Source organism: Pipistrellus hanaki, assembly GCF_964339955.1.
Source record: "Pipistrellus hanaki genome assembly, chromosome: 1".
Taxonomy (NCBI): domain Eukaryota; kingdom Metazoa; phylum Chordata; class Mammalia; order Chiroptera; family Vespertilionidae; genus Pipistrellus; species Pipistrellus hanaki.
Genome location: NC_140503.1, coordinates 133,714,798 through 133,729,131, shown reverse-complemented (window position 1 = coordinate 133,729,131; position 14,334 = coordinate 133,714,798). Strand labels below are relative to the sequence as shown.

At 39.1% G+C, this 14,334-nt stretch overlaps 1 protein-coding gene across 13 annotated transcripts in view; it reads right to left on the bottom strand.

Annotated features, from left to right (window-relative positions):
- Positions 1–14,334, bottom strand: part of CELF2 (CUGBP Elav-like family member 2) — a 526,216-nt gene that overhangs the window by 402,197 nt on the left and 109,685 nt on the right. For all 13 annotated transcript variants that reach the window (XM_084888498.1, XM_084888508.1, XM_084888526.1 and 10 more), the window contains exon 2: positions 3,533–3,568. Coding sequence is in view for 8 of the 13 variants with exons in the window: in XM_084888503.1 (XP_084744629.1) it covers positions 3,533–3,568 (36 nt within the window). In the remaining 5 variants the exon portion in view is untranslated. The remainder of the gene's footprint in view (positions 1–3,532; positions 3,569–14,334) is intronic.

Sequence of the window (14,334 nt, the reverse complement as noted above, 5' to 3'; positions counted from 1 at the left end):
TACCTAAACTAGACTCCTTATCATTAAAAAACTTCATGGAAGACATGTTTGTAATGGGGAATAAACAACAATAATTGTTCTGATTGCTAAATTGTTCTTTGCCACAGCAGAACAGAAGTGACGAATTACATGTAAGACTGAAAATGGTAATTTTCCCAGTTCAAGAAATGTAACCACACATCCGATTTCTACAATACTTCCCAATAAAGAGAACAGCACGAGTACTACTGCAGCCAGTTTAAATATTTGTTTTAATCATGACAAGATCATTGGTTTTAATATATATAAGTTCAATGCTTAGTGCATGTTGCTCATATAATCTAATTTTCCTGGTGACATATTATGACTATGCTTTAATTTCAGCAATGGCAAGAACTCAGAAACACTTTAGGTTATCATTAGTAATGGAAAACAAACCTGCTACCTGTTCATACACCTTGTGTACATATCTCATTTCAACTTCAAAGATGTTTAACTACCGGACATGATCCACTCGATTTGGACAGTTTCACAGAATATTATCAACCAGTGGCCAGCTACTTTAAATTAAGGATACGTAAAGCAATTAAAGTTGAAATATTCCACCCTTGTGCAATATTTGTAAATGGCCTTTTGGAAAATTTCAAGACAGTCTAAGCTGATGAGAACCAAACCACAAAACTGCTATAAAACGCCATTGTCTTTCTTCCCAGCCTCCTATTACTAGTTAGCAGTTGCCTGAATTGCAATTTTCTGTTTTTCTTAGATGTCACAGCATAAGCATACTTTATGACTAAAAGGATAAAAACCCCAGTGTCATGTTCCACTAATCATTAACTACAAAATAACAAACTGAATAACTACAGGTGCCTTGCTCTTAACAGCCCCAACGTTTACCAGGGCTCATCTGCACTTTCCCAGGGACAGGTTGAAGAAACTGGAAGAAAAAAGGCTGAAAGCTAAATAGCTGATTGCATTCCACAAGAGTGTACAATAAACAAATGCTACCAAACAATGTTCCAAATGCCAAGAGAAGTATTCATCATTAAATAATTGCATTATTTTATGTTAATGTAAGGAAAGGTCATAATTGTGAATGAATATGTCCTAAAGTGCCTGTGGAGAAAGTAAAAAGAATAACCTGAGGTTCCATTAGAAGCCAATTGAGGAATAACTGACATATTCGTCACACCCTTATTGCTATGCCATTACCACGACTGAGAGTTACAACTTGAATGGGATTGTTGTCATGTTTATTTTCAACATGATCTAACATTAGAATAACACAAATTCATGAAAAAAAATAAGTAGGCTCATTACTAAAATATCTCCCACAAAACTCAGGAAGAGAGGGAAATCTCCCTGGAGTAATAAAACAGCTACAAAAGAAGATAGTTTGCAGTGAATATAGGAAATGCCACTTGGTATTCACAATAATAAGCATTGCTACTTAATAGAATTCAGGGTGCACACCAGATTTTTCAGACATCTGAGTAATTTTTATCTGCATGTTACAGCTCTGTGTGGATCTCATCTGAGGGTGGTCCGCTGCTTAGCCATTCTAGAGAAGTTTGAAAATCATTCTTTGTTCCCTTATATGGGGATTAACTTCTTCACCACAAGCATGGGCAAATACACAACTCTCTCTCCCTGAAAATGATGGGATGCTGAAGCCTCTGGAGTGGACCTTCTCCATAGGAAAAGCACAATGACAAACAAACACAGGGGACACATCTGCTTTAACCCTGTAACCAGCACACAGTTAAAATGTTTCTTTGGGACATTATCCAAAGAATTAAGACGTGGAGTAATTTAAATATTTGGATCACAGTAAACAGTTTTTTTTTTGTCAATATTAATCATGATCCTATAAGCAAAGATTTTCTTTACATAAAAAATCAACCAAATGTGCTTATCTCCTGTAACAGATGGTGACTATATATACTGTTCCTATTCCCTGTTCATTATCATAGTCTGTTCACACTTCTTTTTCTTATTCTTAGGATTCTCTTGTTTTTCCACTTCTAATAGTTCCCAATACCCTATGCCCTATTCATTTGTTCACAAATGGTTACTGAACATCTTTAAAGCTAAGGCATGATGTTAGGTACTATATGCAATGCTCAGCAAAATATCTCTTTAAGTATTGCCACTCCCTTCCTTTCCTTTTTCCCCCTCTAATAAATAGTGATAATAATTTTTGATGGAGAGCTCTCTATAATTTGCATTAGGTTAATCATATCTCATTTCATAAAGTGACAAAATATAAAAATTTGTAAAATAGACTGATCAATTTATATATTGATTTCTTTCCTTGGTGAGATACTTTTACTAAGTGTTTAATTCAATGATGATAAGAAATACAAATGTATCTATATTATCATCAAAATTATGATGTAAATGCTTTAGAGGAAGTTTAGGATTATTTTATAAATCTACTAGTGGCCTGGTGCACGAAATTCATGCACGAAGAAGGGGTTCCCTCAGCTCAGCCTGCACCCTCTCCAATCGGGAACTGCTTGGGGGATGTTCGACTGCAGTTGGACATCCCTTTTGCAATCTGGGACCACTGGCTCCTAACCACTCACCTGCCTGTCTGCCTGATCGCCCCTAACTGCCTCTGCCTGCCCCTGATGCCTCTGTCTGCCTGCCTGATTACCCCTAACTGCCTCTGCCAGCCTGATCTTGCCCCTAACTGCCCTCCCCTGCCAGCCAATTTGGTTCTGATTGGTTGGTTTCTATGCCAGTCAGCATCAAAAGCTCCGCCTCTTAGGCAGCCATTGGCTCCTCACAGTTCACCCAGATTTGGTTCTGATTGTTTGGTTTCTATGCCAGTCAAAATCTCCAGGCCTATCTCTAGGCCTGATCAGAGAGTGAGGCTTATTAGCAGTCCTGCAGAGGCCCAGAGAGAAACAGAGGTGCAGCTGCTGGTGAAGCCTGGAGAGAAAAAGAGAGGCATGGGCTGATCAGCAGCAGCATGGAGGCTACAGATCCGACCTTGCCTCTCTCTCGGGGCCTCTCTCTGGGCCTGATCTGCAGGCTCCTCAGCAGTCAGTGCTGGGTCACTGTGCCCACACTAATGGCAGTCCAGTGCTAGGTCTCCATGGCAACCCCGCACTGACTGCAGGACTTACTTCTGATTGGTCTTCGGTTGGTCATTGTGGACCCTGGGTTTTCATATATTAGGATAAATCCTTGAACACAATAACAATAATGGATATACTGAAGGAAAAATCCAATTCCATGAATATAATAAAGGAAAAAGTTTGTTGATAATTTCTGTGAAGAATATAGCTCATCTATGCATCCCAGGTTCAGAATCTATTCTGAAGGAATGGGAATTCTCTAAGTCATATGTGGACATCACCCTCATCACTACTTGGTTATATCACTTCTATGTGACTCATTCACAGTTTTTGGCATTTACATAGTGAAATAGGCAGTCTTAAATCTGATGTGAGGGAGATAAAATGAAGATGTCCTCTCTAAAAGCACACAGCACTTCTTGTTGGGAACATCAGAGATCATGCACAGAATGAGTACATCTACTCACCTTGGTAGGCTTCCAGCTAACTCTGTGGTTGTCTCTCTAGAAGGGAAAAAAGAAGATACGTATGAAAAGCTTATTTTGTTAAATTATAAAAATGTGTTTAATAAAATCATAATATAATGTTCCAAGGCATAACAGTATTATATATGTGCAAAAGATACTATATATGTAGCTGTTCTGGAATTCAATATTGATTAATCACATTTCTGATTAATTCCCATAAATGTTTCAATGGTTATTTTCAAAGGAAATTTTACACACATGCAAAATATATGCCTCTGCTTCCTGGTGGTAGAACTTAATTCAGTTTAAAATAATAAAATTTAAAAATGTACAACATATAGAAGGAAACAGGAGGAAGAAAATCCTAAACTACGTTTTTAGATATTTTTCAGTTAAACAAATCATCTGTTTTCTCTTTCCAAGAATCATTTAGGAACATGTTCTTTTAAGGTTGTGTCTTTGTGTTGATGCTGTCACCTGAGGTTTATGAAAGAATACATACAGCACAAAACCCAATTCTTTTGGTAGCAAATTACTGCTCTTCACGTCTTTGTTCCAATGTCTTACCAGTTGGAATTATTGAAAGCAGATTCTATGATAACTCAAATGGCACAAAAGACAAGTCACTAGACCAGACACAAATTTAAAAACTGAATTTTTCCTAATTGCAATATCTTGTCCTCCTATCAGAGATGTGCTCTTAAGAACAATGTGAAGTTATGATGAGGAGAGCTTGATGTTCAGATATTTTAAAAGTGGAGGGTGGCTCAACTTTAGATGGAGGGATTGAAAGTGTAATTTTCAGGGCTTCTGGATTGAACTTGGAGACTGCTGTGCTTGGAGAGAGCATGGAAGCTTCATATACCTTGTCCTAGGCATCTCTTCCACTGTTTCTGAGTTCTGTCCTTCATAATAAACTAGCAATCTGGTGTGAATCATGTGACATAGTGACAGACAGTGATTTACTGCTTTGGTCGGGCATAGATGTATATGATTAAGGGATGCCTTTCGTCAAGAGACCTCTAGGTAAAACAAAAGGATAAAACTCAGATTTCAAAGGGAAGGATATAACTTTGGCTACTCTCCAGACACTTCTTTTCAAGCAATAGAGTCTAACACTTTTGTTTTGCTTTTTTCAATGAGATTTCTATTAAAAAGGTACAATCATCTGGTGGTGTTACTCTATTTTCATATTCCACGGAGATCTAGATCTTGATTTGGAAGTTTTTTAAAAAATATATATTTTATTGATTTTTTAGAGAGGAAGAGAGAGGGATAGAGAGTCAGAAACATCAATGAGAGAGAATTGCCAATCAGCTGCCTCTTGCACACCCCCCACTGGGGATGTGCCTGCAACCAAGGCACATGCCCTTGACCGGAATTGAAACCGGGACCTTTCAGTCTGTAGGCTGACGCTCCATCCACTGAGCCAAACTGGCTTCGGCTTGATTCAGAAGTTTTTGACAACATGTTCAGTGTATGCCTTATTATCAACATTATCAACGAAGGTCATCCTGGTGTCTTCCCTGATCACCCTTCCCAACTGCCCCAATCCATGAATAGTTATTCTAATTGTCCATTCCACCAGATGTCCTCAAAACTAACAGACAGAAAAGGGAGATAAATGGCTAATGAGTTACCACCACTTTTTGCCCCCTCTCCAGTGATGGGCTGTGCCAGCTTCTACTTCCTGCTCCAGCCCCAAGATTTTCTCTGAAAGTAGGAGTTCAACACATATCATGTTTAATATCATGTTTACCTCCTACATACTGTTTTTTTCATCTCTCTCTCTCTCTCTCTCTCTGTGTGTGTGTGTGTGTGTGTGTGTGTGTGTGTGTGTGTTGAGAGAGAGTTATGTCATATGGTGCTTGAAAACATAATAAAATTACAACTGAAATTGAGTTGTAGTTTTGATACTTTTAAGTTATCTTTGAATAGAGGCTGCTACTCTGAACATGATGCAAAGTACAGAAGAAATCAAAGAAAGAGCTACCATCTTTGAGGACAGTTTTTAAGAGGTACACTTAGACATTATAAAGGAGATATAGGGAGGGAGAGTTGGAAAGAGGAGAAAATGGGAAAGGAGAATAAAGAGAATAAAAGAGAAGAGATAGGCTATATATTCCATGGAGTTAAGGCCTTCTGAAAATATTAAGATTCAAAATAAAGTTGACATTTACTCTTCTTATAAAAATCTTCTTAGAAGAAAACAACAATGAAAGGTCTAAAAGTAATTTTTTGCGAACAATAAAATATGGAAGGAGCAATTCTCTATATCATCTTTATAGTCATACAGAGTCCCAGGGTTTAGAAAGGGAATTTGCTCTCACCTAGGAATTAAAGCTTTAGCACTAGGCAGCTGAGAGTGGGGATTTTCTTCACTTCCCATGGACAGCTCTCTTTAAATATTATTGGCAATTTAATGTTCATATTCATTTTCAATATCCAAATATGATTTTTGAATTATATAGTAATCCATTTTTTTTGGGAAAAATTTGGAAAATAGAGTAAAACCCAAAATAAAAATAACCTGTAGTTATATAAGATAGAAAGAATTTCAGTTTATTATAGTTCAGTATTTATGTGCTTATGTCTATATGTATTTTTATATAAGTGGAATCACACTGTGGACAATTTTGAATTTTTCTTCCTCTAACAAAAAAATAAAAATGATATTTGTATTGTCAAAAAAAGTATAATTCTTAGAAACAATAATATAGCCACTTCTTTGGGTCATTTGATTCCTTTAAAAGTCTCATTAAAAATATAAACACACTAGAGGCCCAGTGCATGAAATTCCTGCATGGGGGGTGTCCCTCAGCCCAGCCTGCACCCTCTCCAATCTGGGACCCCTTGAGGATGTTCTACTGCCCAGTCAAACATCCCTCTCACAATCCAGGACTGCTGGCTCCCAACTGCTCACCTGCCTGTCTTCCTGATTTCCCCTCACCACTTCTGCCTGCCAGCCTGATCACACCCTAACCACTCCCCTGCCAGCCTGATTGATGCCTAACTGCTCCCCTGCCAGCTTGTTTGCCCCTAACTACCCTCCTCTGCAGGCCTGGTCACCCCTAACTTCCCTCCTCTGCAGGCCTGGTCGCTCCCAACTTCCCTCCCCTGCTGGCACTGCTTGTGGTGGCCATCTTGTGTCCACATAGGGGAAGGATCTTTGACCACATGGGGGCAACCATCTTGTGTATTGGAGTGATGGTCAATCTGCATATTTCTTTTATTAGATAGGATTATCTAGGAAAAAAAACCCAACATACCCATTCATAAACACACAAAATGTGGTATACAAATATAGATGGTTTATGAACCTCCCCAAGCAAATATGCCAGCCATGGGTCAGGAATATCAGCTTTAAACTAACATTATCTTTACTAATCTTGTCAATTCAAATAAAGGACCTTCTTTATGAACTGTCTGGGGCCCTCATAGCTTCTAGAACTTTCTCCTACTTTCTGTTTGTGATAGCACCTGGGTATTGTAGGGATGTTCTAGTTCCTGTAGAGTCATCCTACCTTAAATAAATAAGTGATTCTAAGTTCAGCTCCTATAGAAATGTTCCTTCCTAAATGATCATACAATATTAAACCTTCAGCTTTTATTGATATAGAAACTGCCTTTTGAGAGAAAGCATTCATTCAGCAAAAACCACAGTTGAAAGCTTTTTCCACTGCAATGATGGATGTTTCACCTGCATTCATCTCTTCTAAGAATCCAGTGCCTGCTTAAGGCTAGAATTGTGGACACCTGAGCTAAAGAGACACTCCTCCTTTTCGCCTGCCTTTATGAGATTTATCACAACCGAAGTATCTTTTAAATTTCATTAGTTCTCATTTTGTAACTTGAGACCAACATCTATACCAGTGTTTCCCAAACTTCTCTCATGATGAGAATCACCTGGTGGAGTTGTTAAAACACAGATTCCTGAATCCCAACTAAGAAGTGCTAAACTAGAATTTTTGGGAACATATAGGTAAAATTGTATACTTAACTAGTGCTCTAAGACAGATTTTATATACAGAGCACTAAGTTAGGTATGCAATTTTACCTATATGTTCTCAAAAATTCTAGTTTAGCACTTCTTAGTTGGGATTCAGGAATCTGTGTTTTAACAACTCCACCAGGTGATTCTCATCATGAGAGAAGTTTGGGAAACACTGATCTATACTAATAAAAGGGTAATATGCTAATTAGACCAAGAGCTTTTCAGGAGACCTTCAGGACAAAGCCAAGCTGGCAGGGCCAAGGCAGAGGCAGTAAGAAGCAATCAGGCCAGGAGGGGAGGGAAGTTGGGGGTGATCAGGTCAGCAGGGAGGGCCAGCTGGGGGCAAGCAGACTGGCAGGGGACAGTTGGGGACAAGAAGGCTGGCAGCAAAGGGCAGTTGGGGGTGATCAGGCCAGCAGGGGTTGGGGGTGGAAGTTGGGGGTGATCAGACCAGCAGGAGGGTGGTTGGTGTGAGAACCCTAGAAGGCAGAGTTGTTAGAGGTGATCAGGTAGGCAGGCAGGTGAGCAGTTAGGAGCCAGCGGTCCTGCATTGCAATAGGGATGTCCAACTGCTGGTTTGTGAGAGGGATAAATGGGCAGTCGGACATTCCTCGAGGGGTCCCAGATTGGAGAGGGTGCAGGCTGGGATGAGGGACACCACCACCCTCTCCCCCCATGCATGATTTTGTGCACCAGGCCTCTAGTATTTTAATATTATGAGTCTCCTTGGTATCTTTTAAAACTATTTTGGACATGTTATCGTAAGCCCACTTAAATCATTTCTCAACCTCGTACTAGTACTAGACTGACATTTTGGGCCAGATATTCCTTTGTTGTGAGGGGCTGTTTTGTACATTATAGGGTGTTGAGCATCATCCTTGGGCTCTACCTATTAAATGCTAGTAATATCTACTTCCTTCCTTTTCCTTTTGTGACAATCAAAATGTCTCTATACATGGTCACATGTCTCCTAGGGTCAAAACTGCTCTCAATGGAGAACCACAGCAATAATGCAATACAATTTAGGATCCATAATTGACTCTGTTTCAAAGTCTTACCAGATTGACCAACACTTTCCACACCCATGAAAAAACGTAATGACAGCCCTTTCAAGAATGCTATACTCACTGTGGCTCCTGCCACCTACGTCTGCATGCTCACAAGGAGTATGTTGTGTTTGCTCTCCAATCCATTTATGTTAGTGGTTCTCATGCTAATTTTTAAATCTAATTGAACATGATGTAAAAATGAGGAACTATGAATTAGAAAAACTTTGTTTCTTTGAAAACTAAGTTGAACTCTTTGAAAAGATTCTTAAAATCAGTTTAAGAAAAAACTGATGCTGAATTAGGTCTAGAGGCAAGACATCTATAAGTACTGGGAAAGAAAAAAAAAAGATTTTGACCACTGTCTTTTTGGTTTTTGTTCCTCTTCACAAATAAGCTAGAAACTCCTAGATAATGAATTGTGGGTGTGATTTATGCACAAAAGACAGTGCCTAACACCATTCAGCAGATCCACACATGTAAAGAAAAGGTGCTGGCCTGATCTTTATAGCAAAAAAGTTATGTTGTCACATAGTAAGTACTAGCAGAGGAAAATTCTTTCCTACAACTATGTACTCAAAAAGTTACATTAGATCCAGGTTGGTGTGGTTCAGTGGTTCAAGAGCATTGACCCTTGAATCAATAGGTCACAGCTTTGATTCTGGGTCAGAGCACATGCCCATGTTTTGGGCTTGATTCCCAGTACAGAGGCTGAACAGGAGACTGCTAATCAATGATATTCCTCTCTCATTGATGTTCCTATATATATATATATCCTCTTCCTTCCTGTCTCTCTAAAAAATCAATACAAACATTTTTAAAAGTTATATTAGAGTTATAGACATTACTTCATAGGAAAACTAAGTATTGGTTAGCATAAGTGAATGGATGAACACAGTTTAAGTGATAATATGTTACCTAAAAATGTGGTGATCCCATTGGAGCATGTAGCTCCATGCTTTAAAAATTACAAAGAAAGCAGCTAGGATTCACCAACCAACAGGTACTATCAAGATCAGCAAAACATTAAAGCTTTTAAAATGATGAATCCTTCACTTTTACCTGTTTATTCCTACTAACAAATCTGAATTATTCACATTTTTCATAAATTTATATCTTTTGTAGAAAAAAAAATCCCAGAGGAAAGTAAATTTAGCAGCATGTGCTATGCTTCACCTAGACAAAGCTCATTTATAACTCAACTGAGAGAACTTATAGAAGGTGCCATACAGAAAATTGTAGGGCAGTGAAACGACTCTGTGTGACAATGTAATGGTAGATACATGGCATTATACATTTGTCCAAACACACAGACTGAACAACACCAAGAGGGAGCCCTAATGTCAACTGTGGACTTTGGATAAAAATGTGTCAATATAGGATCATCAATTCTAACATTCAATGCTGATGGGGGATGTTGATAGTGGGGGAGGCTGACCACATGTGATGACAGGGGTATGTGGGAAATCTCTCTACCTTCCCTTCAATTTTGCTGTGAACCTTAAAATATTTAAAATATAAAGTCTATTAAAAAGAAGGTTCCGTAAGACTGTGCTTTTTTTCAATGAATTTTTAAAGCCTGCAATGTCCACTATTAACATTGGTTTCTAACCACAAATGATCTTTATCACTAATACTTTTTTATCCAACATACTCACTGAGCCCTCCGAATATGTTCAGCACACACCATGCTTGGTGCTTTGAAGTGAACCAAGATGAATCAGATCCTGACCCTCTTTCCAAGTGTTAATACTCAAATAAAGGGTATTATACAAGGTCTCAAGTGGTGAATACTTCTTATTTTCCCACAACTGAAAGCTCCCCTAACCAAAGACCACATCTTATTTAAATATTTAAATACTCAGTGGCTGGCACACACTAGGTACTCAGTAAATATAAGTGTAATAGAACCATGAAACATTTTCTACTTGAAGGTAATTCCAATCTCTTAAATTTTTTTTAAAGTGCCTGCTGTTATAGCAGTATTCGAGTTTAATTGCACTAATTTACTTTCCTTAGTTATCATTGCCAAGATAATATGATTTCAAGAGGAGAGAAGAATGCCAAAATTTGAGTGAAAACAATAATGAAAAAAATGACCAGGCAAGATTATATGTTCTGAGACACAGAGTTGTCCTAGGGGCTAAGAAACAGACCAAAATGATGGAGGGTGTGCGCTTCTGATAGGCTGAGTATCCTTGGGCAATTCCTTCTGCCTCTCAGATCTCCAAGTCCCAGACTATAATAATAATGCTGTCTTTTGATCTAGAGTGGATGGATCAACCATCAATGGGAACAAAGAGGAAAGTTCTCTGCATATTTGAAGTTGTGCTATAAATTTAATTTTATCAAAGTTAAAAAAGCACACAGTAGAGACAAATGTCTTTCTAAAAGCAGACAAGTGTCCCATGCGTATTACACAGTTTTTTGTAAGTTATTTAGAGCTCCTTAAAAAAAACTTCAATTTTAAACGTGAAGACTGTTTGCCGGTGCGGTGATGTCAGTTTTGATCAGCTGTCTGAAATAGTTTTCTTCCTCCACTGCTCCTTTCCTTGCCATTCCTGAACTATTCAAACAGTTCTTTTTTTAGGAGGTGTTGAAGCAAGGGCACACCATCTATTTCTGTGCAGCTTGCCAGTTTCCAAAATTAGCTGACAAGTATAAAACAGAGGACATGAGCCCCCATGCTAATTGTGTGTCAGCCTGAGAAATATTTTTAAGACCTGGAATGTTTCTCTCTGATGCTACCTTACAGTCTTCCAAAAGTACAAAGGCTTTTAAAAGGTGTTAAGATATGTTGCTTTTTCTTGCCTGTCCTGCAAATGATTTAACATTCTGGTTGTAGAGGACTGAACTTTTCTTTAACTTTGTTAAGGGTCAAGTATTATAATCAAGCAGATTTTTTTCTTTTGTCACCAGGCTTGGGGGAAATTGTGGACTTTTAAAGTTGGGTATATTGCCAAATAATACAAAGGCAAGAAGACTCGCTTAAAGGCAACATTACAAATCCATATGTTAATTTAGGACAGATTATTTCTTATATGGTAAACCTTAGCCCTGGGAAACCCCAAACACCTTAGAGACTGAGGTCCTTTCTGATATGAGGAAAGCCCCAGACACTGCTTCTTCCTCTTGCTCCCACTTTCTTTTCCCCATTTATGAGTCCCTATGTTCTCTTTATTGTGGCTGTTCTTTATTTTTCCCCACTTTTATCCTTCCTCAATTTTCACTCATATGATTATACTATTTGTGTGTGTGCGCGCGCGCATGTGTGTGTGTGTGTGTGTGTGTGTGTGTGTGTGTGTGTGTGTACCTGTGTGTATGTCTGTATATAGATACAAGCAATTACATGGTGGCCTGTACACACACACACACACACACACACACACTTGCTGGGTACTTAATTCCAGCCATTTACATGTGTTCCCTCACTTAATTCTTATAAAAGCCTCATGGAGTTGTCACTATGATTAAAACACAATAGAGATGAGAAAAACACGAAACAAAAATGTTAAATTGCTTCCCAAAGCCACACAGCTAGGGACAGATGGAGCCAGGTTTGAACCCTGGCATTCCGGTCCCAGAGCCCTCACTTTTGCTAACTATTCTACACTGATACTGAGTACATACAAGATATAATGAATGTGTTACACATTCATTCCTTTGTCTGGGTTCTGTGCTAGAGCAGTGAAAAACAGCAAAAAGCCATGGTCCTGCTAATAGGAACTTTCATAATCTGGAAGGGGGAGATAGATGCTACCTTCCACAGTATATGTTAGAAAGAAGAATCGAGCAAGGTGGGGCAAGAATGGAAGAGTGGGGGTTACAGGAGGCTGTTATTTTCTACAGGGTGGTCAGAAAGGGCTCTCTGATTATGAGACTGAGTGAACACGTGACTGCATGAAACACCCAAACTCCTCCCACCTTAAACCTCCTGCTGGTTCTTTCCTTTGCACTATTTCCCTTCGCTCTTCTCTTTAGCAAGTACTCACCCAGTGCACACTGCATGGAGCAGACAGAACTAGGTGTTTGCTGTGGCTTAAAAATGATAGACCTAGATGTGTATAATCAAAACACTGAAAAAACTAAAAGGGGAGACAAGACTCTCAGATAAACTCCCCCAATCTCCTAGAAAACTGTAGGGTTAGACAGATACTTCATATCACTATAGTATAGAGGCTGGCCAGCCTCTCAGATCCACTCCTGTGTGAAAATGAATGAGCTACCAGCCAGGGACATTCACAGATATGATCCTGACTGAGACCAACTTAATAAGAGGGACCCCTCCAGGTTTTCTCTGCCTATCCTTTGTTCACAGGGATCAACCCTTCCACATTCCCTAGCTAAAACATTAAGTCTACAAGGTGATGTTTATCTTTAAACCATGTTTGGTATTTAGTTCAGGCTGAGGGTCACCACTGTGGGGAGATGGGACTTCTGTGTACCAAGTCCCTCAGGAAACAGAAATGTACTGAGCACATGGGGAGGCGGGTGGTTAGACTAGTGACCTACACAAGGCAGCCTTGGATTCGGTAATATTAATTTCACAGAATCACTGACTGTGGCTCATCTCCACACTGAGCTGCCCCTGACCATCCCTAACAAGGTCCACACTAAGGAAACTGCTACTGTTTGCCGGGAGCCTTCAGCCCCAGCAAGCTGGGCTGGGACACGCATGTATCCAGTACCCTTCTGAATAGTCCTTTCAGAGTTCCTTGCTAAGCTTTTACTTGACTTGAGACTTCTTTAGATTATTTGAGTATTCCTTATATAAAACTGCCACTATTATGTGTCCGTGTTCTTGTGTTCAACTGCCTTGAAAATACAATTGTCAAAGGTTTCTCTTAATTCTGCAAAACAGCCCGCTGTCCCTACTGTCATCTCTGAAGGTGGCCACTGTTCAAATAGCACTGCTGTCCCATCATTTCCAGGTGGTGTTCTGTTTTCTTTAAAAAAAATGTCATCTTGCCATTTAGCTCAGAAAGGCACCTGAAGAGGAGACTCTGCTGGTGGCATTAGGAAGAGAGGGGTATGTCTCCATGAACATTTTGAGTTTCCCTATTAGTCACCACGCTCATGCTCTGTGAACCTGCTATGGTTAAAGGATATGATCCAGGAAGGACCTGAGTTTGGCCATTAGGAATAATCCCTGCTCATTAAAATTCATCCATTTAGACCTTAGCAATGGCAAACTAGCCCTGAGGGACAGTTGCAGACCCTAGAAAAGGCACCTTATATCTTATTGACCAACTTGTGCTCTCAGAGACAGAAAAGCAAAGGTAGAATTAACCAAAACACAGACTATGTACACGTGAAGCTGCGTGAGTGTTTTTTAAAAGCACTGTTAACAAAACATCTTCCCCCCCAAATAAAAATAAAGAGGTGTATTTTCTTCAAATACTATGTTTCTGCATGGGGAGGGGTGCCAGGTTAGTAAAAGACCTCTGCATTAAATAAGGCTTCTTTATTGTGCTGGAAACTGTCCTGCAATTCATAAGTGGGCTTTTTAAGGGAACATATTCCAAACATTATTAATCAAATTAAAATTTTTCTTGGATAAATCAGTTTAAAAGGAGGCCCATTTTGCTGTAAAGAGTAATTTTTCTCTATTAGCTCCCAGAGACATAATATCACTAATAAGTTCTTTTAATGAGAGAAAATAATCCCCATTCCAGATAATTTCTGGATCAAAGAGGGATTTGCAAATACCAGCCTGCAATGTAATGTTTGACTAATGGCCTAATCCATCAACTGAGAAGTAT